Here is a 27184-nt window from a genome sequence, read left to right as displayed (position 1 = left end):
ATGAGGTAGCTTCTAGGAATATTTCTCAAAACTCATAGAATACACGTAAGCTACAGAATACCTACAAATAAGCACACTTCTGAAACTCCTTACAGCAAAACTGAACTTCAGTAGAGTGTTAGGTATACTTCCCTGCATACTTCCCTGAAGTAGTGAATCCTATATGGTGAGGAAATATTCTCTTTAGTTGCTCCATAGTCCTCTGGGCTGCTAATCCACAATACTGTATTTCTATCTCTCCATTCACTTCTATAGAATCGTAAAACAGCTCCCAAAATAACATTTAAAACATAAAAGAATGCAAACAAAGCAGATTATGCCAATTTAAAAAACATGTCCCAGTACCCTTGTTTGAGGAAATTAAACATCTCTTTTCTTGTTATTTTCCTAGTTGAAGTTGAAAGTAGATTCAGGAGGTAGGGTCTGCAGCAAACTTCCACAGTTACCTTGAAGAAACGACCTGATAGTACATTCACAAATAATAATTCCAAAAAACTTTCCAAAAAAGTGGAAAAAAGTGGGTACCAGAATTTGTTGTTGTTTACATTAGTATAATCCACTTTGTTCTTGTTTGTTTTTGTGCTCAAAGTGTTATTTTAGGAGTTGTTTTGCTATGAAAGTGAATGAAGAGATGGAAATACAGTATTGTGGATCAGCTGAGCAACTAATGAGGAGATTTCACCACCATGAGGACTCATATCAGCCCAGTAGCTACACAACACAACCCTCTAGCAAAGCTCAATTTTGCGTTAAAGACAGCACAGCAATGGATACTTTTTCCAGCTGAGATTTATATGAAAGGGTTCCTAACTGAATAGGTTTAAGTGAAGCTACAGAAACTTTATGTACTTTATGTTTCAGGGGATATGTGAATATGCTGAGTTTTATAATGTTCATAAAACAGAGATTGGGGCTTAAAAAGCATGTTTTATTGAGTATCAAGACTGTGTGTATGGATGGTTTTATACACGACCTACTTTTCTAATATGCATGTGCATGTGTGGTTCCAATACAAACCTGCTGCTTGTCCTTCTTGTGTATTTTCATCTTCTATCCCTTCACTGCATCTGTTAAAAAAAAAAAAAAACAGAATTCATATTATAAGCTGAAATGTACACAGAACAACCTTGAAAGTTTATTACATCATCTAACAATACAGCTGTGCAGCTATGAGCAAAAAAAAAAAAAACGTTTCTAAATCTGGAGGTGATTCAAATGTACAGGGCCAAAGCCATTTTAAATGATGACACATACCCACAAGTGAATTAAAATGTTCATGTCCCAAAAAAGATGATGCATGCATATTTGTGAAAGCTATATACAATGTGTCAATTTATTTAAAAAAGCTAATCATTCTATATTTAATAAAGGTTTGCACAGCAAAACCAGGCCAGAAATGGCCTTTGATACATTCCAGGTGCACACATTCACAAAAGACAGCTTTATAGGTAAAAGTCCCTTAATGTGATAGCTGAAAAATTTTAGAACTATATCTACTACCAGAGTAAAATGAAGACCATCACCAAATGATTCAATTCTCTGCATACATAGCCTGGTAGGACCATGACGTGTAGTCGACCTCCAGATTAACCTCTAAGGGGGGGGGGCAATGTCACCTGCGGCATTTAAGCCCTTTTCTCAGAGCTCAATATCATCAAATGTAAACAAGCAAACCTGCTTCTTGAAATTTCTGGCCCTGGATGCAAAATAAAGTGATGTTCCCTAGACATACTTTTCCTGTCACCTTGTGTCAGGACATATATTGTTAGTTCAACCTTCCTCATCCTTTCAAAAGGGTCTTGTTTGGACCAAGGTCATCTTTCTTTCTTTTGTTCCTGCTTTCCTCTTGAACACTGTTGCCTTAACTTCCCCATACTGTGGCTGCTAACCTGTTTGATAGCCACAGCCAGCTAACTGATGGCCAAATCCACATGGAAAATGCCATATAATGTTCCAAATGTCATCATTATTTTGATTTCAAAAAGTTACATATTATAATAAACTGATTTCCAAAAACAAAGCAGGACAATGACATTGATCATGGCTTCCATGATCAATGTCATTGCTTCCACCATTCATAATTTTTGCAGTAGGAGGCTGGGAAAATGAATTTCCAAAACTAAATGTTGTCTGTTATAAGTATATGTTATAAGTGCCTGTAACTACATGTGGGAGACATCTTCCATTCTTCCATAAGAAGAAAAGCTATCTGGTGTTTTATTGACGATGGTGGAAAAAACTGTCTCAGGCCACGCTCCAGAGTCTGGAGCAGCAGGTGGAGACACTGACACGCCTTTAACACTGACAGATTAATATTTTCTTGTGCTTCATTTTTGGAACTCACATAATCTACAGATTTTGGTGTTTGACTGAAGGCCAATGCGTAAACTCTTGGTTGCTGCCCTTGACAATCCATACTAATTTACTTCTGGGCAGCCCTGAAAACCAATTAATGACCCACTCAAGAAAGCCTTTCACATGGTTGAAATTGGGTAAAAATCACTTTCACACTCATCAAAACATTCAGTGGCCACTGCCACTGTACAGGTAGGGGTACAGCCACCCTCACCTGAGGTTAACCAATTCATTTTCCTGACGGGCTTTTTCAAGATGTGGTAGTCAAGATGGCCTCTGGCCTAAGAGCACAAAGTCACATGGTTTCTACAAGCGCCTCTTCTAGTAGCACACGCTTCCAGAAATGAAGGATCAGCTGGGGTGGAGCATTCTTGATTATTGATTGTGGCCCTCAAATTTATTGTCACCGTACTCACATGCACAGCCAGATTTTGCACAGAGACATGCTCCTCTCATCTTATTACCAGCAGATTTTAGTAACCACTGTATGAATCCCACCACTACTGTATCTTTGCTGAGCTACTGCTGCACTTTTGATCGATACCCAAGGGAGGTTCTTCCTGCTTTTTAGGTGTCGAAAGTTAAAAGGACAGCTTGATAACAAGTTGGTTGAGAGACAAAAGGACTGTAGATCCTGCAAAGATATACTAATCTGTTCTACTGAATAACCCTCAAGAAAGAACTCTTAGCGATGCTAATGCACAACAGAAGTAGTATAAAGAGGGGCTTCTACAATGGTCACCACTGGTCTATAGTGGGAAAGTCAACAGAACAATTCCAGATTAGCCTGAACAGAGCATTCTCACACAGCTCCACACTGATTTTGAGTAGCTTTTAAAGAGATTTAGGTGGCAACGTTGCCAGTGGGGTTGGTTTCATGCTGATTGTGGGGGGACACTTGGACCTAAAGCCATTGGAACTAATTCAGAAACTCTATGCCAGTGCAAGAATATCACTGTAACTCATTCAAAGTCACCACAGGAATACTACAAGAAAAAAACCCTGCATCTCTGGTGTGTCTGTAGGGGTCAGCTTCAAAATCTCACCAACCTTTATCACTCATGACCTCTTTTCACAGAACTGCTTTCATTTTCAGTGGAAAGGATTAAGTGTGAGCTTCGCAAATTTACAACACTTTAAATGCAGAATAGCAACTTTTAGCTAAAGAAGTGATTTTCAGTGATAAATTACACTGCAAAGTGTCAAATGTTTTCTGTAAATATAATAGTGCAATCATAATATTCAAACAACTGCTGGGGATTAAACTTGATCAAATTAAGACATCTGTGCCTACATGTACATGGTCTACATAGTCCGACTGTTGGCCTTAATCTAAGTAAGACAATAGTCCGAATAATCTCTTTACATGGGCTGCTTTACAACGATTAACAGTCATATTTCCATTGACATTCTACAGAGCATAGCCCAAAGTAGCCTGGCTTTACCAAGCGCTATTTAAGATATGTCTTATGATTTCTATATACACTTTTGCTTTTAAAACCGAAAAACAAAGAACTTTGGACTGAAGGGCAGGGGTGAACCACAAGCACAAGGCAGATGTCGCAATAAAAATGTGAACAGAACAGTTTTCGAAGTCTATAAACTGGCTCTGAATATCTATGATTTGTACTTTCAGATGAAGACAAAGTTAACTGCATAGTGTGATTTGTAATAGTAACATGTTAGCTATGTGGATTCCGGCTGTCAGCTAGATATTGGTTCACTTCCACAAGTGACCAGCAGAGGTCCCCTGACCTGCAAAAACACAGTGAGGCTATTACAACACGTTGAACAGAACAGAAGCGAGGTATGATGGCAGAAATGTGCTACATTTTTAACACAATATGACACCATTTCAGTTACATTACATTTTTGACTGAATACCTCGATATCAATATCATGACAATACTGTAGGGATGACTGTGCTGTCACACAATATTTACACACGGTAGATTTTTGATTAGCAGTCATCAGTAATATGGATATGATGACCTAGCAGTTTGAGGCAAGTAACAGAGCAGCGAAGAGGGTCTAATAAGTTCAGAAATCTGCATCACGTTATTGCAAAACAGCCTTTAAAGTCAGAAAAAGACAACACTAATGCTGTATCACAATATTACGATATCCAAAATCCCAGCCGATATCTAGTATCATATTGATCATATTGAATATTGATCAAAATATAGCCCAGCCCTGGTTTCACTAATCCAATATTTCGGAAACGATTCAATCCAGTCACATGGGCAATACTCTTGAGGTAGAACTGCATTTTAGCCGTGTTGCAGGCTCCCTCAGGTACAGTGCAGCTTTACTATTACAGAACCAGGGTAAGAAAGTGTTAAAATTCCTCACCACTTCATATGATTCATATATACCAGCTAATGGACTACTAACCCCACACCTATACTCTCCTGCATATCCTGTCTTCATTTTTGAAGCTGCCTAGATCGGCTCTGCCAATCTAGCTCCAGCCTTACTGGGACGTCATGGCTAATTCTCAGATCATACAGGGAAGCCTATGCCATATTACCACATAATGTTGCTGATAATACTGCATGGCAGGCTATCTGAGAGTGGACTTACATGTGCATGTAATTTAATGTGGAAAGAGTAGACTCCCCCCAGCTGGGATAAGATGACCCGTGGACACCTGCTCTCGTCTCGGCCTTGGCTGATAGTGAGCTCAGAGCTGTTCTGACAGCCCTGTGCTTTTGTGGTTTTTGCTTGGTTTGTGTCAGCATCTGTGGAGGAAAACAGAGTCCGCTCACAGTTTGGGTATCGCTGTATCCCATCTTCCCATGATGGGAACTGATTGAGGAATTGAATGAATAATTTCTCCATGTATCTGTATGCATATGTGTTTGTGTCTCTGTTTGACTCTGTCTTTTGGTCTACGTTTTCATCTAACATCAGTCGTTCTAGATCTATAAACATCTCTATACGACTTGAAAAATCCTAAGTGAGTGAGTAAGTCTTCAGTCTGTTTTGGTCAGTTTGATGTGCCCCTTGCGATTCCAGGAAGAGTCCTAGAGTGGTACATGCTGCTTTCTGTTCATCAGAAAACATCAGCCCACCGACAGCAATGCTCTAGACACTCTGCTCTAAAGCAGGCATCTTTGATGAATAAAAGCTTCATACACTACAATCATTTTATCTTATGTAACAACAACTTATGTTCAATGTGCGGCGAAAGAATAATAAACATGAATGTATCCATTAAAGATGGCTGCCTGACTGGAGTGTTTGCTGATCTGTACTTCACACTGTGGAATTAAATGATCCATGCTCGAAAAAGTCATTAACAGGATTTCATGATTCAATACATGAACATATAGAGAGGTCCAACATTAAAAGTCAAACTCAGCCACCTTAAAAGGTGTCAACTAAATCCACTACACAATCTTCACCCGCACAACAGAGTAACAGGTATGCCACAATCTGCTTGGCCACCACCATCTGAGATACAGCTGTCACATGTGACTGTTTTGGCACATTCCCATTTTTGACCAGTAATTTAGACTAGTAACTTCACCTGCAACACTCTTACACACCTGTCTCCAATGGTTTACACCACTTCAAAGCCACTTAGCACACAGTGGCTGTAATCAGAGGTCACAGATTTTCATACAAACAAATTAGTCAATTCATTTTGGGTTTTAAAAAAAATCTTATCAATGCATGTAGTAACTGTGTAGACCAATGCATGCAAGTTGTAAGACAGCACATTTAAAGCTAGCAAACAAATTAAGGCACTAACCACATCTAAGTATGAGTGAAATATGAGCTTGAGAACACACCTTCCCGCATTACTTCCCTGGGGTGACAAGATGTTTTTTTTTTTTATTCTTGTGGGATACATCTGCATGTAACTATGACATCTGCATGTAACTATGACAGATGCAGTACCTAGACCAAATCTAGATGCATATTTCACATGCATTCTGATTTTCATGTCATCTTGTCAACAAGCTAGTGCCATCACCAAATTCAAGTTAACTTAGCTATGGAGTAAATGTCACAGGCTTAAAGCAAAATTGAACTTTGGTAGAAAGGTGGGTTGCATAGTTACTGACCAATTATTATTATTACAATTATTTACCCTAAGTAATATCAGCTTGTCTTTTTCCTGGCACAAGGATACTAGGAGGAGTTTCCTGCAGACACTACCTGCCGGATCTACTTTCCTTCAAATAAGAAAATAAGAAGAAAAGAGATATTTAATTTCCTCAAAAAATAGGTACCATCTCTCTCTCTTTTTTTTTTTTTTTAAATTGGAATAATCTGCTTTGTTTGCATTTCTTTATGTGCTCATAGTGTTACTTAAGGAGCTGTTTTGCCACACTACCGCATTGAATGTAAAGACAGAAATGCAAATTGTGGGTTATCAGCCCAGCTAATGAGGATATTTCACAATCATGTAGACTTAAAAAACACCCAGGGAACTACACAACCTAACATTCTGCAAAGTCAGTTTTGCTTTAATACCAGACTCTGACATTAAAAATGTCAGTATTTCTGTCATCTGGACACTAAAGAATAGGGAATGAACTGGCTTTGTAAGGTATCTGAGCGTCTATGGATTTAAAGTGTGGCTTTCTAGAACAGGTCTGCCATTCTGAGAGCGCCTGGTTTCACAAAGCTACACAGGCTCTGAAAACTCTTTCAGTGAACATCGCTTTGCCATGGTTTGAACACTTTGTAGTCTTCCTTAAGACAAATATTACTAAACTGACTGTGTTGCATTGATATATCAGTTAACAGCAACAACATTAAAAAAGCAAAAATGTGCCAAGTCAAACCCACTTTCTGTATGTAGGGATCTATTTTTGGATTTAATGTTTTAATCAAATGTGTATCGACCGTGGATCTGCACATGGAGTCCAAGACAAAATTCTCTACGGACACAAATAAATGATACTGTACAGTATGTATTGTGTCATTATGTGCCTCTGCATTCAAGTATTCAATTATGAACATTTCAGAATTCCCCAAAACTTTATAGAATTATTCTTTCATACATCATTATGATGTGTGTTAGAGGGATAGTTCAAAACTTCAAACACATTTTAAAACCCTACATTACAAAATCAAGACAAGTAAAACCAGATTTTTTTAAGTAAGAGGAGATGGTGCACTGGCGCTTTACAATGAGAAAACTTTAAAAGCTAAAAGTGGTGGTTCAGTCAATGTAAAACACAGTATACACCACCATACACTAGTTTTCAAAAAATATTTATCTTACAAAAATGTAAGTAAGAGTAGCCACCCGTTCAAACTTCAGCTTCTGAAAATTATTAGTTTGTTTGTGATAGATAGATAGAAAAGTGGCATACTCATTTCCTTTACAGATACTTGTTACTCCAATTTACATCCTACACCATACAAAGATGTTTTCAGTTTTAACTCCCCGGTTCACCTCATATGATACCAGATAGAGCCATGTCTTTAATTTCCCTTTGTGTCACTCCTCTCAGTGCCAGTTTTCTGTCCAGTGCAAAGAGGCTCAGAGTTGGAACAACTGTAAGGCTCATTCTCAACAAACACACCCTTCACTTGTTTCAAACTCAACTTAAGATCCGTTTAATGATTCCCTGCTTGGTCCATCTACATAACCTCTTTGTCGCCTCTCACTCATGCAAATGCAAACACACACACACACACACACACACACACACACACACACACACACACACACTTGCTATAAGCTTTGTATTGTTGTATTTATTTTCCATAGCTTTCCCCTAATTGTTTTGCTAATTGAATCAACTCTGCCTTAAGTTTATTAATCACCTCAGGGGAGAGTCACTAGAAGTCCCTTGGGGTTTCGTAGACTCTCCTGCATAATTTGATTTTTTTTTTTTGTCTGATTTATTACTATGTCCTTTTATTGTGTGTAAATAAACCAAAATCAAAACCAGATCAAATCAGCAAATCACACTTACAGTTTTTATGTAGCCACCCAACTCTGATACAAGAGGTACCAAGAGCCCAACAACACGGCAGCCAAGACGACACAACTGTTAGCCTGCTCCACACTGCAGAATTAAAACAGGTAAAAATCAAATGTATGCATTTTTTAATTTCTTTATATTTACATTTTTTGGCATCTCTGCTTCACTTGACAGCGACAGTAGAGACATAGGACTCAAACCATAACCTCAATGCCACTGGGGCGCCCCATGTATGCCTTTAAAAAAAATCTCTGCAGGTCAACTACATGGTTGACTGTTTACAGTTACCATGGTAATGACAAGGGCTGCCACAAAGCACAACGTGGTGATGTGGACAGGCTATGAGTACAAGCCTCAGTAAGTGAGAAATACTGTTTTTCTTTGGCACTAGAGACGTTCAGGAGAAAAACATGTTTGACTCCATGCTGTATACAGTTTGGCAGTGTCCATAAATATGGAAAGTAAATGATAAAACCTACAGCAGAATGCACAGACAACACCCCATTCAAAGAGACAGAGCTCTAGTCTTGCTGGTTGTGATCCCACTGCCCCAGGGGGTTTCAAAGATGGCGCCCGAGTGCCATGTCTCCTATTTTATAACGTCTCTGGTAAACCAGCTTGTTGGAATGTTAGATTATCCTGCATACTATCGATGTGAGATGGGCCTGACGTTTTTCACAGCTGAATATTCTTATTGACAAATGGACCATTACTCCCACATAACAGTCTCATAACTATGCACAGGTCAGATTATACAAAAAAGGCTATATTCACACTGCTGCTGAATGTGTCCCAATTCCTATTTTTTCCCCTCACATGTGACACAGATCTGCTGTTTTCTAATCAGTGTGAACAGCAAAAAGCTGCACGCAGACACCCCTCCCCTCCAATCCCTCTCCGGACCAAAATCAGCTCCCGAGGCATGAGACCTACATGCAGCTATGTACTGAATGCTCAAATTGGAATCTGTCAGCAATGTCAAGAATTTAAGTACACTGTCATGAACTTTCGTCATTCACCTGAGACAAAAGACGGGAGAGAAGTAAGTACAAGAACAGGTATTTACTTCAACACACACCTTTTCAACATCACTGCAATGCTACTTTTGACAGCCAAACTTTGATTTCGTTTTAGTCTTTTGAATCAAAATAATTTTAGTTTTAGTCACATTTTATTGTTTCCAATTTTGTTAGTTTAGTCTAGTTTTTGTCGACTAAAACTTCATTCATAGATTGATCTACATTCCTCATTATAGCTTCTTGTATTTTTTATCAAGATTTTATTTTTAACTGTACATAGTATCAAAAGTAACATTTGCCCATACATCTGTTCCCTTCCAAACTGAGGTCAGGAGCTGTATTTTCATTTGTCCATTTCTGTCATTTTTATCTGGTTACAAAAATGTCAGATTTTGTCATAGCTTTTGTTCAGCATTTGTCTAATTTTCTGTTTGGCCCATTTGTTATCCAGGAAAAAGTGTCATTGACAAACACAACAAAATTAACCCTGTATCACTGTTAGTTCAACAGCCCATAATTCCAAAAACAAACGCCCGTTGCTCTGAAGGCCAAATTCTCCAAAAAGACATCCTCTGGAGTTCAGCGACTGCCGGTGTTATGTTGAGTTTTGCATCTCTGCCAAGAAATGCATCAACTCCTCTTTACTCTAGCCTTTACTTGAGGAAAACCCTGCCTAAACTTAACCAAATTTGTGAAGTGGACATTTTTCAGCTGACTGGGGTTTCAGAATAATGGGCATTTGTTTTCGGGATAACAGACCTTCAGACTAATGGGTTTTTGGTGCAATGGGACATTTTTCAGACTACTGGGGTTTTGGAATAATGGTGCTTCAGACCAATGGGCAGTCCCTGGTGTGGGATATGGATTATATCATAGAATACTTATGGACAGTTGTCCAAAAAAACTCAGATGAGCAGCAGCTCGGAAAAGAGACTGAAGGCCTGCAGTGTAAACTTAGCCTCTGTGTTCTCCCAGTGATGGAAACCAGATAACAAGACTGCAGTTTGTGATGTCTTACAGATGTACAGCCAGAAAAATGTTCCATGCACAATGTATAGGAGACTGATACCATGTGTCTGAATTTTTACATCCAAATGAGCATTATATTGCAGTCATGCAGCCTGTGCCACCACCCACTTAAAAAAAACAGGAACACTTGTCTCCAGAAAAGCATTTTGGATACCATCTCAGATGCCTGGTGCAGTGGAGCATGTTTATCAAATGCGTTTCTGGCACAGGTACACAAATGTATCTTGTACTGGTACCCGAACTTATCTGACACTGGCCTGGTTTATAAAATGCTGCCAGAGTAACATCTACCCGCTGCCTTCCAACACAAAAAGGGACAACATATGGGCCCTACGATTTCCACGATACAGAAAACCCAGGCAAAATTGAGGAATTTAATCATGAAAACAGAATTAACATCAAAACGCAGAATACTGTGGAATTTGCTAAAAGGTGGATGTAACAGGGGTTTTTGTCACAGCACCTAAGCTAAATGAAAAGAAAACAAGACTAGGTCAAAACGCAGTATATGGCTGGATCGCGACTACATTTAGAAAGCGTCTCTTTTGACCTCAGTTCCATGAACAGCAGCAGATTTCAAACCCTGATTATTTATACAGTTACAAAGCACCTGTAGCAGCTAAGCCTAAATTATCACCATCACCATCAGAAGCATATCTCTCAGTAATGGTTACTCTCTCTCTCTGCAGTGTGTCAATTCATGTTTGCTGATCAGTCACTCACTGACAAGGCCAAGTCAAGGGCTGGTTGCATGCTCTAGCCAAAAACTTCTTTCATGCCTTTTATGGGCTACAGCTTCTGTCCTCTGCTGTCTGTTGTTTCACCGAGAGCAGGGCTCACACCCTCTTACACACACCCTCTTACACACACACACACACACACACACACACACACACACACACACACACACACACACACACACACACACACACACACACACACACACACACACACACACACACCACAGAAAGAGAGAGAGGCAGCATGCTAGCAAGAGCAAGAGCTTACTACTTGAACAAATTCTCATCAGTGTAACTACATTGGCAGTTTTATAACTATTTAAGCACTTTCTTTGATTAAAAAAAATAGCGCAATATTGTATTACAAATTCACTGATATTCAACAAATTTTGAAAATTTTCTTATTGAACTGCTAAAATTGTATTCATCCATCATGATGAATCAATGATTTGACACTTTATGATGATAAAATGTTTTTAAAACGTAAAAACACAGAACTGAGAAAAATTATGGAAAACACAGAATTTGAGAAAAAACAAAAACAAATCTGGAAGAAATTAAAAGAGATTTAGGTCCTACACTTTTTTTCCGCGGAAAAACCAAAGCGTGCTGACACTGCACTTTAACAACATCAGGCAGAGAGTAAGTACAGCAAGGTACTGATGCAATGGGGTGAAAAAATATAGTCACCTTTTGCATTATTCACAGTTCATCCTTTGTGTTGCATGTTGACTGAAATCACAAACCAGGCACTGAGACAAATTCCTCTCACTTCTTTTTGAGTAAGACAAGAGTGAATTTTGTCTGTAGTCAAGGACACCCAAGCTGACTTCAAAGAACAACAAGTGCTGACGTCTCCTGCAAAAAGTTGTACATGAACACACCGCACAGACTACAGCTGACGGTCGGCATGCAGCACATTCTGCGTCTGCATGAGGGGAAATAATTCTCCATTCAAGGAGCTGGCAGTAGTCCCAAAAAAGTAAACTGAAAGCCTCATGATTGCAGAAGGATAAAGGAGTGTTAGCTTTAGTGTTTTTGACGAATCTGTTCGGAGTGGCATCGTTTGGTATCGTCTTAAGAATTTATCAAATTTATCAGTACCAACAGCTCCTCATGGTACCTTTTTTAAATTTTCAAGGTCAAAAAGTTTAATCCCATAGACACACCATAATGTCTCACAAATATAATATTTATTATGCATCATATTCATGTATTCTCCTATACTGACAATAATAATTTGTTCAAATGACTTTACCAGTTACTGATTTACCTTAGGAAATGTATTTTGGCTTAGCTGGCTCTCATAACTTTGAGGGAATTAATTGACAGGCACTGATGGTATATTTATAATAACTGATGTTAAAAAGTCTTCCAGTGACACTGCAAGCATAATTAATGAATTGGAAAAATGTCAGCTACAATGGATTGGTGTTATAATACTTGCAGTTTAATTATCAGTTCACCCTAAATATCATTGTTAACACATTTAGCAATCTAACAAACCTGTAGCTGCCTAACACTGTGCAGTTGTCTCTTTTCAGGTACTGTAGATGTCAAGAGCAATTTTACATGTAATTGCCTTATTGCATTTGTGGCATTTACTGCTGACTCTGTCTCTTTTTATTGATGTAAAACCAAACTTTCAGCAAACCATGTTACCACTTTGAAATGATGGGCAAGGGACAGGCACGATGCGTATAAAGCTTTTTGTTGTCGTTGTTGTTGTTTTTTAAAATTCGGTAGGTCTTAGCACCACCATCACCAAAAGGATAAAATATGGAGAATGGCAAAAAGTACATGCAAATGGTGAGGAAGCGTTTGCACAGGAAAAATGTCAGAACCACATGCAGACAAGAGGGGACCCCAGCCCTCTCCAAAATAGATGAGAGTTCATCTACCAGCACGGTCTCAAAGTGATCGTTTACTCTTGTATTGGCAGTGTCCTTGAACAGCACTAAAACGTTACTGTGACGTAATGAAAACCCATGACCTATTTATAGTGCTCATGAATATTAATTGCTCACATCAATAGGGAGTTATTACTCAATCAATAGACTATGAAGTGTGATGTGGTACTTTTATCTTTTCACTCAAAATATGGTAATCAGGAGTCTACGAAATCATACAGTACGCACATTTTCACTGCATGTTCATTTTTTATAAATACCAGTTTCTGTGTGGAAAACAGCATCTGCATGTTTTTATGCATACGCATCACTTAAATATCTGGCCTAAGGTGTGGTAAAATTAACCACGGGGGAGCAACAAAAAGCCGCAGGACACCAAACCTCAAGGGCTGGAAGAGAGTGCCTGACCTACAAGGGATAATTTAAGAATGTCAATGTCTTTGTGGTGTAAATTCCTCCAATATTTACTTAAAGGAACTTCTCAAGAAGACAAGAAAAGAGAAAATATCTAAAAACATCAGTGTAAGATGGACTGTCTGCTTAATGTCACGCCATCAATTATGACACACAGCTGTTCACTTCCCAGCTGTTTCAGTCGGCAGTATGCAGTGGCTCTCTAAGTCCAGGGTACTGCTGATTTTCTATTCCACCAGCTAGGTAACTGCATTCACCTGGTGCCCCTGGTATAAATCACTCCCCAATTAGATGGCTGGAGTAAAAACCAGCTGTGCCAGCTGAGAAGTGCTGCTATAGGATGCAGTGCTGACTGGGATGCATCATTCTCACAATGAACTGTTGGGATTTCCCATTCCCTCTCACTGACCAGGTCACCATCCAATACATCCTCGGCTGGCAAACAAACATCCAGGATCTTTCTCTGTCCTCCATGGACAGCATTTATTTTGTTTGTTACATCCACCAAGGAGGTAATGCAATCATCCTGTCTGTCTGTCTGTTACCAGACTATCTCAAAAAGTACCTAACGGATTTACATGAAACTTTATAGAAAGATTGGTCCTGAACCAAGGAGTTAATTAAGGTCCAACAAAATCATGTATTTTCTATGTTTTGCTAAAAAAAAAAATCCACTACTACAGTGATGTATTCTATGTGCTCCACTTATCATAGAGCATTGTTTTTGCTTCATTGCATTCGCTAACAACAAACATGACCAGCAACATATAGAGAGGACGCCACAACCCAACATTTAATTCCTGAGCAAAATGAATTCTATTTTACAAAAATAATTGCCAGAAATAAACCAAAACTATGAGAGTCTGGAGGCCCAGCCAAAGGAACAAAAGGATGGGGAAGTCTCGGCCAACGACACAATGGGCCGTCGGACCCAGAGCTTCCCCCTTAACTACCAAAACAGTGCTAAAACTAAACTAGGAAACAAAGCTGCAAAAATTGGACTATCAGACCTTCATGCTCAAAAGAAAACAAAACATAAAATAAGGAACAAAGTAACAAAAACACCCTGGGATGATCAGGAGGCTGCTCGTCTGGGAGGGAGAGCTCCTACTGCCCCAGCCGTCCTTACATAGTGCAGGGCCAAACCTCAAATCAGGTGTTCACACTCACCTGAGAGAGACAAACCCTGCGTTCCAAATAGCATACTTATACTTTTTACTTTTAGTATGTACTGCAGCTGCCCTTACAAAGTATGTAGTTTAGTATGTATTGGGACATACTAATTCTTTTTTTCCCTACTAAATAGTATGGTAGTATGAGTATTGGAACGCAGGGAAAGAGAGGGAGAAGACAACAAGGAGGGGGAGCACACAACACTAACACTACTTCCTGGTTGCACTCACAAATCAGTGGGCCACCAGTCTGTCACATCACATACCAGTAGCAAATCGTTGCCTCAGTATCTCACAACCTATTTGCATATTTCAAATGGTGAACAAATCTACAGGATACATGATATCTGAAACATTATTATTTACTAAAAGTAATGTTACCGTGTTAGCTAACACAATAGTAGCTGACCAAGTGCATCAGATGTCTTTCTTCAGACTGTCTATGGTGTTCAAAGTGTTTCTTCCTGACGGCTTTATCTTTATAAAGCAGGTAACATGTCAGAGCTGGAAATCAGGACCACAGTTTATCCAACATTAGCATTACATTATTTGTTGCAGGGAGCTATACTTAAAACACAGTACCATTACGATACATCCAATTGTAGGAGACCCCAAACAATATGCTCTTCTTCCTCATCAGAATCAGTTCTGGTTCAAACATGTATGGCTCAATATCTCCAATTTTACCACTTGCCATTGCGTACAGTAGTTAGCATAACAGAAAATAAGCAGAAGTTTGTGTGTTTCATGAGCAGGGATGCGAGCCGCAGAGGAGTCGGCGATGGCTGAAGATTTGAATAGAGGCGGGGATTATTTGCATCGTCATAGATCCACGCATATTAAATGAAGGCAAATGTGTAGAGTTAAATCTAAGCCATTTTAAGGCATGAAGGGTTTTTTCCAGGGTTTAATCAATGCAAGTAATGGGTCTTCAATTTTTCATGCTGACTAATACGTGATATCTGGTCATATAAAACTTCACTTAAAATTTGAGAAATTCCGGAATAGATTGGCGTTACCCATTTTCCAAAACTAGACAAAACTGCATCCATGAGACACCATTTTGGGAAGTGGTTTCCATGTTTGTGTTTTCTTTCCTTTAATGTGGGCAGAAAGACATGGACTGCTCCAATCAGAGTATATCTGTCTTCTCAGGCACACTCAAGGCATCAAGCCTATATATTTAATGCACAAAACTCAAAAATGTAGTGACGAAGCGTCTCTTGTTCATGTTGGAAATTTACAGACTTTTCTACTATTTTCCTGACACATGCTCAAGGCAAGTAACTTTAAGGTTAAAGCCTTGGAAAACCAGTTAGCCGTTCCCCGGGGCTTCTGCCGCCAGTCAGGGCAAAGAATTTATGGGGCAAGTCTAGATGAACTTGTCTCCATCATAAAGTCAGCTAGCTTTCACACAAAATGATGTGGGCAGGGAGGTTTGTAAGAGGTAAACTGACATAGACAGCTTGCTGCCTGACTGAGAAATGGCTTTGTGCCAAGAGGAGGAGTGACTGATCATTTTTGATATGAAAAGAATCGCAACGTGACAATGGTAACAAGACGAAAAGAGGACGCCATGACTGTAAGACAGGATCTTGTTACCGCAAGGGCTAAGTTTTCCCTTTTCTTTCGTCGTCTCAAGTGCGATGCGTTCATGGCTCAGCATCAACATAGTTGGTTAGCACATCAGGCAACATTCTGTGGATTCAACTGTTTTTTTGTTTGTTTGTTTGTTTGTTTTTTAAATTATATCAGTGCCAGCACCTTCCATATTGACAGTTTTATTAGGTTTTAAAGATGATGGGCAATACTGACGAAAATTGCATCAGACCAGTTCAACGTGTTAATTCTTCAGTACGCTTATCTATTTGTGTGAGGGCAGGCTACATAAACATTGTTTCATTTGTTTCTTTTCCCTTCCAGCTTTGTAGCCTAATCTGTAAAAAGGTAGGTGCAGTTCCTTATCGATTTTGTCTGAGCATGTGATTAAACAGCAGCTCTTCCCATTTTTCATCACATTTTCTATGAACGAGATGCAATACCTGGCCTGCCTTCTTGGCGGGCATGGTTAGATATTAAGTCAAACATGCCCAATGAAGGACACAAGAACGCATGTTGCATGTTGAAAGACCCCCTCTTCTGGTCGCCTCTAACTTGTTTTACCTGTGTCATCAATGATACATGATACAGATAAAGACTAGTGGATATCAATAATGGCTTACCAGGTCAATGTAGCTCATGGAAAAAGCAGGTGCCCTTCAAATTTTGTGCACCCTGTATGTGTCATAAAGCAGAATGGTCCTTTCACCATTTAACACATGCACAGTAAAATGGCATCTGTCCACCACCTGTCTATCGGCATCATTAAAGATGACTGCAGGATATGAGGAACAGTTTCAGTCCATATTGAAATACCATCCATCTTTAAAAATTTGATTTCTAATCCTTATACCAAACACTGTATATACTGTCAATAAAGTACTTTAATTGCAAGTGAAAAAGACAATCTGTCTGTTGCAAGAGTGCCAAATCATTTCCTCATACACACCTGTCAAAGAATATTGCTGCAAACACCACACTGTGCAAACAGAGGCTCTTAAAAACATACTGCCTTCTTTACTTGTACCCTCAAATCTACCAATGCACCACATTTGTTGTTTGCTACTGAAAGCAATAATGATCAAGATTTTCCTATCAATAAATGTCAGGTTTTGCTAGTGCCATTGATTCACACAACAGAGTCAATCTATAACTGCTTCATAAAAAATGTTACATTTGCTGTTTTAGATAGCCAGAGCCATGCAGATCTTCCCTGATCAGAAGAAGCACAGGCAGGGAAGCAGTTAGCATGGGCAGCGATAACCACCACGGTACAACAGACAGCAAAGCATCCCCCACAGAAAATACAAGGAAAAAGACATCACTGTGCTTGACACACAGTTGGGCTGACAAGTAAACTCTGGGGAGTGCAATGCAAAAGCACCACAGCAATGAAAACTGAAGCATCCAAGTCTGTCTGGTCACTTAACTGCTTTGGGGTATCCTGATGACGGCACGCCAAGTATGTGCATGTGACGTGCCACCCCCTTTCCCTCTCTCACCCATCATCACCAGTGTTAATATTTCAAGGCCATTTTTGATTCAGTTTTAGTCTTTTGACACAAACGCATTTTTATTTTGATCACACACACACACACACACACACACACACACACACACACACACACACACACTTCAGTCATTTGAAATTTATATTTTTTAAACAAGTTTTTTAAACTAACTTTTCATTTAACTTTTTTTTAAATTCTCTGTAAATTCCTCATTAATTTATTTGTTAGTGATCTTTATACAAAGATTGATCTACATCCCTCATTATAGCTTCATATATTTTGTATCAAGCTCCCTCCCTCCAAACTGAGGTCAAACTGAGAGCTGTCTATCTCATTTTCATCTGCCTTTTATATTTTGTATTTTATACTTGTTCATTTGTTTTTTTGTATTTTGTCACAGTCTTTGACACCAAAGGTTTGTTTTCGGTTTTCGTCTCATTTTTTGATCCGGAAAAAGTGTCACTGACAACTACTTTTAGACAATTAACACCTAGAAAATGAACACTGCCCGTCACCCATCTAAAGCCTATGTCACTGTGGTCGCCCACAGCGGTCACAGACAAGCACCCCAGCCACCTGTCTCACTGTACTATAAAAAAGAACATACCAGTGATCCGCTTCACTCCGCCCAATTTTTGCACAAAGTGTTTGCAGAAACATGAGGTATATAAATTTCGTAGATATTACCATGCAGTCATCACTGGTACAGTCCTTTAAGGATAGCTGCAGCATATGCAGAAGAAATTCAGTCCAAATTGAGATAGCCTATTCGGTCCAATGATGACCGATATTTTGAATTTGGCTCACAACCTCAGCTGCATGTCATCAACTTGATCTCTCCCTCGTCCATCTTTCCAGTAAACCATCCAATATCTAAAGGAGACCATCAGGGAAGCCCATATGGAGAGGCTCAAGTTGTTAGAGGCAGTGCTTCCTATCCAAACACTTCTTAAGACCTACTGTATTTCTGTAACATGCCTTGACATAGATGTTTTTTTTTCTGTCTGTCTACTACTGTTATATTTGTTTGCCTCTGTCCTCCTTTCCCCCTGCCTCATGTCCCAGCCTGACCCCTATGGTTATATCTTTGTATGTCTGATGTTTCTGCCCCAACTGTACGTTGTTTTAGGGACAAGTCTCAAACAAATACAACTATTACTTCCATTATAACAATATTGCAAATTAAAACTGCTCTCATTGCAAGAGGAGGCAGTGTGCGAAACAGCTTTTTATTAAGTTTGTCTAGCAAGTTGTTTTGTCCTGCACACCTGGCACCAGTAATCTTCAGGTGTGAAAGAGTCCTACTGTTTTTATAAATGGAACGGGGCGTACAGGTGGCTCCGCAAGCTGGGGCATACACAGCGGACTTACATTATGTGTTCCAATTCTCAACACGATAATCCTCATTATTTTGTGAGATACTGTGATCACAATTATTAATCACATTTACTGCAGTCGACAAATCTTGAACTATTATTGTATTGCACTTAATCCATTTTGACTATTTTATGCTGACATTCTCATTGTATGACTGTGAATTGTGGGTAAAATATATCTGGCATATAATTGTCCATAATTATGCAGCTCCAATTTGTTGCGTGTGTCTACAGGTATCTAAGAATTTCATTTAATGCATTTAACACCTTTTTAAAACAAACTATAATTAAATAGGTGTTGGGTAAAAATATGGTAGGTTATTTACCGCGATTCTGTGATTTTTTTTTTTTTTTTTTTAAGAAGCACATGTATTGTAGTGTTTATAACATTTTTAACATGTAGTGTTCTAAATGTCCCGCAAATGATACACAATACTTCTATGCATTACATTTACTTTACTTACTTTTTGCTACAGAACTTCAGACATTTAAGTAGAAGGACTTTCTATGATTTCTCTCCACTAGCTCAGTGTGACAAATATGAAGACAGTACTAGGCTCATTAGATTTACAGTTTCATAATATCAGTATTTTTTATTTATTTATTTTTTGACTCTGTTGAAGAAGAACAGAAAAGAACCAGACTATTTTTGAATAAAGGAAGCAAATGGATAAATGAAGTTACATAATATTTTAAGGACCAATATTTGAAAAACTGAATTTAAGACACTTTAAGACTTTAACAGGAGCTAATTACCTCTTACCTTCACCTTCCCTGCCTCTCTGTGTTACAGACATCATATTGAGTAAAGCATAAATGACATATGAAAAGGCCTTTGACAGTGCACAGAGATGCACATCCCACCCAGCCAGCCTCTGGAACCATGTTTGCATACTGGCATTGGATCAAATCCCACCAGATCATTCTTCAAACTGACTGAGAGATAAAATGCATTTACATTTTAGCCATTTAGTTGATGTGCTTACCTAGACTTGTAATGGGTGAAAACAATAGAAAGTATTTCTTCATTTCCAGTACTACAACTCACCAAAATTGAGGACAATTAACAGAGCTAGAGTGCCCTGACAGAGATGTGATAAAATATTTGTGACCCTAGAATGATCAAGCAAAACAGACAAGCGGGTGGAAAAACAGGGAGAGAGCTACATGAGGCATGGACTTCCCGTTCTCCTTGAAAATACAAAGCACTTTAATTTTAACTGAGAAAGACTCTGTGTGTGTGTATGTGTGTGTGTGTGTGTGTGTGTGTGTGGAAGCCTTTTTCAAGTTTTGTGCCAAGTTGTTTTATCCCTACACACCTGTCACCCATGAATATTGATGTGCAAGCCCGCTGTTTTCAGAAATGAAACAACCGTCTGCTGCTCACTCATTCTCTGGCTTTCTGAGGCAGACACACATACACACACACACACACACACACACAGAGTCAGTGTGTGTGCACAAGGAAGGCCACATCTCCTGAAATGGAAACTTATTTCCACAGGGGCTGATGAATAGTAAAAACTAACCAGCCACACTCTGGATCGTTTTCGTCATGTCAGTGTTCGTTAAGGATAACACACATTTCTGTCTCTCAAGCATCATATACATCCTTTTTTTTTTTTTTACAGTTTTACTATTACCGTAAAAAACATTTCTTTCAGAATGAAGAGCAGCCTCTATCTGGTTATAACAGCCACCTTGTAAAGTGGCTGCTAAACTTTACTTGCCAGCCGCAGACAAAAATCCACTGGGCTGCCCCAGTGGAGAGGCCCGTCCTGTTCTGAATGACTTTATTCCATTCCCTCAGACACTCGCCCTTGCACGGAAAAGCCCACTTGTTGCTACATCTAAGAATCGTCAGGAGAGGGCTCACTTGAGGGACAAGAAGAGAAGGAGGCTGTGCTAAATCACAACCAAATTCACCCTTAGTCTGCTAAATGCGTTTGAGTTAGCGTGCACAAAGAAGGGAGGGCATCTTTAAAATGGAACAAAGCTCCCTCTCCTTCACATCTTCAGTTGTTGGAGGGAAAAACAAAGGATCGGCAGGGTTTTCACTGGGAGCCCAGGCCTGGCTACAACACAGTGAGATCCTGTAGTGATCTAGACAAGCCTTCTTATACAAAGCATATGAAAGCTTGTCTATAAACCCTGTCGTTGTGTATGTACTGTCAGCTCCGGAGCTCAACTTCTGCAGCGTCTCCTGATGACACAGTTTGCTCCTTTGTTTGCAGCTCGGATGCAGGTGACCTACTCTTCTTGTGACATTGACATATTTACACTATTTTGTGCTATGCTTTTGCAGAGAGAAAGGTCACAACTAAATTTTCAAACTTCTTCTATTCATTCATCACCACAGTGAAACAGCCAAGTTATTACTTTTCTGGAGACAACTGTCAAATTTCAACACACCAGGGCTATGTTGCAAAAGGCTTTTAGCCTACAAGTTAGGCCTCCCTTACACAAAGCCTAGCCAGAAGGAATTTGGTTCATCAATGCCCTCAACCCTCCACTCTCAGCCCCTTCACACAGGTATTCCTTTTAGGACTTTTTGGCTGATTGTTCTGTCAATAATTTGAGTGCAAACAGTAGTGACTGGTGCCCTCTACATGTACAACAAGAGGCTTTTGAGTATTCCAATGTCTCCTGTGGTCTGTCACTTTGATTAACTTGCTGTATTCATGTTGCACATACGATCTCAAAAAAAGGTTAATTCCACATACATCTAGCAATTCAAGTGACTCTAATTTCTATGTCCAGTTATTGGGGATAGGGGCAAAGCCAAATGACAAAAAAAAGTTGTGGTTTAATGATGGGGATGCAAAACATCATAAGGTGAATGTTTGACCAAAAGTTCAGATTTGAAAAATGAGGGACTATGATTATATGTTGCCAAAGCTTTAACACCCCCACATAATTTACAAAATGGTTTGTTGCAATGTAAAATGTGAGGAAATTGTAATAATTGGCCCAATATTAAAAAAAAAAAAAAAAAAAAAAAATCATTTGTATGCTCTTTTAACTATTGCTAATATCAAAACTGTCATAGTTCTCGTGTTTTCCCCAAATAGTTCTCTCATTTTGGTTAAAAACTCAGTTACATTTGGCTGCCCCCATTATCCAGATATAGAGTAAGTACAGTAAGCAAAGATCTGCATCAAACAGGATTTTCTGTTCCTTGTTTTTCAATGTTATTTTTTGGGCATTTCTGCTTTGACAGTGGTGGTATAGAGAGACAGGAAAGGCAGGGGAGAGAGTGTGGACGGCGCACTCCAAAGGGCTCAGGCCAGACTCAAACCCAGGCCACTGTGACAAGGACCCCGCCCTGACACGCAGGACATGTTCCACCAGGTGAGCCACTGCATCACCCCAGACAGGATTTACATGCAAAAAAAAAATAAAAAAAGACATATAAACACCCATCTTTAACTAAATCCTCCCTAACTGAGACCAACTCAGATCACCCACAGGAAGCTGCAAATCTAAAGTTAGGAGAGAAACTGTCTCCTTGATCCTACAATATGACCCTCCAGTTACTGGATGCTCGGTCTAATCAGCCGTCATTGCTGGCTACCAGCTGGAGCCTAGGGCCCTGCAGAGATCTCTGAAAATCCCTATTTTGTGTATGAGGGCTGTTTACTTCTGTGCCTCTGTATTTAAGAAAACATGGCTGTGCTGTGCATCCTCTCTCATGTGTGCACAGATCAAATGTTACCCTGTCTTGCTGGGACCATTGTTATAATTTGATTTGACCTTTGACTTCTCAGACCACGTGACCTCTCTGGCCCCTTGTGATAAAGCTTATTATCATGCTTGTGTTCACATGTAATTATGTGGGAATCCTATTTGCCATTTGTTTTCACAGTGAAGCAAGCACAGCGCACAGACATGCTTCCACATGTAAATGCCTTTCCAACATTCCTTCATTTGTTTTTTTAAAGGAGGCTGAAAATTTCCAATTGCGATTTGTTAATTATTATAACTTACTGTAGTGACCACTACTGCGGGAGAAAATGTGAAATTAAAATAAATGTAACTGCATCTTCTATCTAGATCTAAAAACAAACAAAAAAGAATGGTCCAGTATTTTAGAAGTAATGATTTAAATTTGCTTAAAATCATTTTTATTTTATTTTATTTTGGGGGGGGGCATTCCTGCTTTATCCGATAGTGACAGTTGAGAGAGACAGGAAAGGCAAACAAAGGAGGGGGGCGACTGCGGTCAGTACACAGCCTTGACACGCGGTTTACGTTCTACCAGGTGAGCCATCAGGCTGCCCCTCAAAATTATTTTTAGTACTAGAACCTCAACTTGAATTTTAACTTAAGCCCAAACATTGACAGATATGGGACAAATGTAGAATTGTTGCTCAGAAGCAGAAGTACCACAGCTGCATAAAAATGACAGAGGAAACAGTGTATTAGAGTGGAGTACTGTTTACAGAGTGACATCTTGTTATCTATGGCTCTGCTGAGTTTATGAATATAAGATTCATGATGTTGTAAAAGATGACAACACTACTACTAAAAAGTAAAAGGCGGACAGGTCTTAAATACAGTATTTCAAAGTTAAGGTCCAACTGGACGCTGGGGCAGCACAGCAGGGAGTGCTGTGACCAGTTGTGGCAAGTCTGATCCAAGAGCGCATCTTCATCGACTCTTTGTGTATGTTTTCTGTGCAGAGGTATCAAGACGTCTGCCACCATACATCTATCCTGTACCTGCCTTGGATCACTTTCCTCTCAATTCATTACATTTTTTAATGAATGTCTAGAGGTATAACAAAATAAGTATCCCATAAACACACAAATACACACTACTGCAAACTTGTTACGGGGATTACTCTTAATTACTACGAACTTTCTTGTCCCCCAAAATCTCCCCTCGGTGACGGTGTCAAGTGAGGCAGTAGTTCGGCAAGCATTTAAGAAAAAGTGGGACTATGGATACATATGTCTGTGTCGTTTTTCAGACTAAACTCATCAACAGAAAAGAAGTCTCACGTTAGGCTGCCCTTGATAATGTGATACATGTAAGCTTTGCAAAGCGTTTTATAAAATGTCTAGTAAACCAAAGTACATTTCCAGTCAAGGTGTCCTTGAACAACAGAGTGAAGGCCTACCTGCTCCAGACACCGACTGGCCCTGTGCTGACTCCTCTGCTGGTGTAAATATATATCTATACATCTCTCAAAAAGAATAATCAGCTAATAAGTGTGTGTTACACAGTTTTAAGGCACAATGTGGCTCCGCGAAAATTCCACTGGTGTGTTTTCCTTCTCTGTCGTTAGTTTGTCAAGTCAATAAGTCAGCCATGCTTGCCGCAGTTGATAACGAATAAGCTTTGACAGCTGTGCTTTTCAATGTTGCTATGGTTACAAGTTGGGCAGTGGGTGAATTTAGAACGCTGATTAAACTTGAGTCAAACTAAGTGTGTAAAACACAGTTTTAACACACCTGCCGGCCAATCAGAAAAGAGTATTCACCCAGATCATGGTAAATATATCTATGTCTATATAATCTATCTATATCTATATCTATATATATTATACAGATATAGTAGATACATGTATGTACTATATATATGTATCAATGCATGAGAGCAGCATGCTTGTGTTTGTGTGTGTGTGTGTGTGTGTGTGTGTGTGTGTGTAGCTATATCCATTCAAATGAATTGGCACTTTAGTGAATACAAATGTACAAAGCTCTGAACTGTGGATCAGGTCAGACGCTAAGGGAATAAAGTGGGGGTGATGAAACAAGGTGGCAATACCTTTAAAAAATAAAAATAAAAAAAAATTAAAAACGCAGGTTTTCTCATATGGTCTGAAGACTTGAACCCGCAACCTTGAATTCACCAGCTCACAACATAAAGTTAATTAAACCACCACAACTTCATATTAATGCAGACTTGTATGCCAAATCTTAAAGTTTTTATGGCAAACTGGAGATAACAACTTCCTAACCCAACCCTACTCGGTTAATATTAACCAAACAGCCTCTGGCCATGGTGGCTGAGGCTTCCCTGGATTCAAAAGGTGAGATGTACCGGGGGAAAATTAGAGCACTTGTACTTACACTTGTACTATTTACTCCACAAGCTAATTTAGTACAATCATCCTCAAAGTCAGACCACTGAGATTTGGTTACCTGTTGGTGCTCTCTTTTGTCTGGGACACAGTGGTTTTACACCTGGCCAGGTGTTGAAACACACACACACACACACACACACACACACACACACACACTGGCACACGCGCACACTCGCACACTCTAGTGGCATCACCTCATTGTTCATTGTGCTTACATGACTGTGTACCCACACAGGATTTCTGCATAAATGTTTCAGCAAGCTACCAAGCTAACAGGCTAGCTCAGACCTGTTATAGGTTTACTATAATGAACGCTAGCACACGCAGGAGCTAAAACAGCTAACACACAGCTAGCTAAGGAGTATACCAAGCCATAGGATTTGCCACAAGTTGGGAGAGCAAAAAAAATGAACTTCCCAGTGTTTTCAGCCCAGGAAAACGGCGAGTCGGGATGAAAAACACACAAAACACACATACGCACACACTAGTACACAACACACACGCCGACACAGAAAAGGAGACAGCGTGTCCTATTTCATGTTAGCACCCTTAGCTACCGAGCTAGCCTGCTCTGCTAGCCCTGTAATGTCACTGCATCGGTGTTATAAATATATATAATATCCCTCTCCTTACACGTGTGGACAGCCTCTAAAACTCCTTCTCTCAGGGACATCTCCACCAAAACCCTGCCCGGCGGACTGCTCACCTGTTCCGGACACCGGACACACACTCTCACCGGTGAGACATCCCCTCCAGTTAGCCCGAAAAACACTGGCGCTTTTTATTTCCAAGGACACAAAAACGCCATGACAGTTTAGAAAAATGCATAAAAAATTAGCAGGGAGGGAGGGAGGGGAGGTGGGAGGGAGACGGGTGAGGGAGGGGAGGGGAGAGGAGAGGAGGAGGAAGAGGTGGAGGAGGGGGAGGAGGAGGAGGAGGAGGAGGAGGGGAACTCCGTGCAATTTCTATTTAATCCACATAAAGCTTCCAGCTCCGGGGAGTTCATTCAGCCTGGATGCCGGAGTCCTGCGCTGTTTTGCCGCCACAGCCCAGACAGCCAGCCCTCCCTCCCCCTGCACACATCCACAAAGACACGGCGCATCCAAAAGTTAAAAGGCGCTACTTACCTAAAATGGCCACTGCAGCAGCCAAAACACAAACAGCTATTATTTGGTGGAAGTTTAGCAGCAGCGGCGGCGGTGTGGCTGCCGCAGCCAGCCTAACCTTACCGTTTGGACCCAGCAGCATTTGAGCATTTGATTTTTCCATTGGCTGCAGCCTAGCGCAGCTGGCTCCGTGCATATTTCCATTGGCCCTGCAGCTGTCAAGCAAAACGAGTCGTCTCTCTTGGGTTTGTCTGAGAGCTACAGCACCACCACATCGCGGCAGCCCCAAGCACCACCATTGTGTATTGTGTGCACTTTTTTCCTTCCTGATGATTCGCATCGATGTGAGCCTCATTAAGACTGCCTCTCGTTTATTCTAGGTGTTTTTTGTTGTCCTTACCGCAGACTAGCAGGGAAATCCTCCTCCTCGGACCGGGGAAGCTGCCCGCCGCACCACCCGGCTGGGTCCTGCTGTCATTGAAGGAAGGGGGAGCGTTCGGTTTTAACCCCGACCGACACATCGATGCAACAAACGAGGGGGTTTACATTTCTCCTCTGCTGCATCCACCAATCATGTCGCATTTTACTCCTCCATCATTACGAGGTTGAAGGGCGGAAGAAAGGCATGAAACATTCCACGTCTTTTGCAGATCATGTTGCATTTCCCGGATGTTCAGTTTTCTGGACTTTGTGGCTCTTTGTGCGCTGCAGTGTGTGATCTCCTGCAGGACTGTGGGGCTGAATGCACCTTCTGCTGGGTTTAGGGTCTCTTTTGGGCTGAGGAGGCAGCAGGGCAGTGTTTTTGATCATTGTGGGGTGATTCTGTTGCTGCTGTCTATTCATCCGATGCAACTTGCCTACATTTCCAACTTCATCTGATGTCTCTGTCATTTAGGAACCATGGGTGAAGC

At 40.1% G+C, this 27184-nt stretch overlaps 1 protein-coding gene across 6 annotated transcripts in view; it reads right to left on the bottom strand.

Annotated features, from left to right (window-relative positions):
* chd6 (chromodomain helicase DNA binding protein 6) overlaps positions 1–26815 on the bottom strand; it is a 142633-nt gene extending 115818 nt beyond the window's left edge. Inside the window, exons 1-3 of one of the 6 annotated variants that reach the window (XM_030051045.1) lie at positions 25874–25987; positions 4939–5096; positions 1018–1067 (exon numbers count right to left, since the gene is read on the bottom strand). In XM_030051045.1, the coding sequence (XP_029906905.1) occupies positions 1018–1047 (30 nt within the window). In that variant the 5' untranslated portion in view covers positions 1048–1067; positions 4939–5096; positions 25874–25987. The other 5 variants (XM_030051043.1, XM_030051046.1, XM_030051044.1 and 2 more) reach the window with 5 other exon arrangements.
* Between the last annotated feature and the right edge of the window lie 369 nt (positions 26816–27184).

This window comes from Myripristis murdjan, chromosome 5 (assembly GCF_902150065.1).
Source record: "Myripristis murdjan chromosome 5, fMyrMur1.1, whole genome shotgun sequence".
Taxonomy (NCBI): Eukaryota; Metazoa; Chordata; class Actinopteri; order Holocentriformes; family Holocentridae; genus Myripristis; species Myripristis murdjan.
Note: the sequence above shows the minus strand (reverse complement) of the source record. Positions and strands in the feature narration are given on the sequence as shown.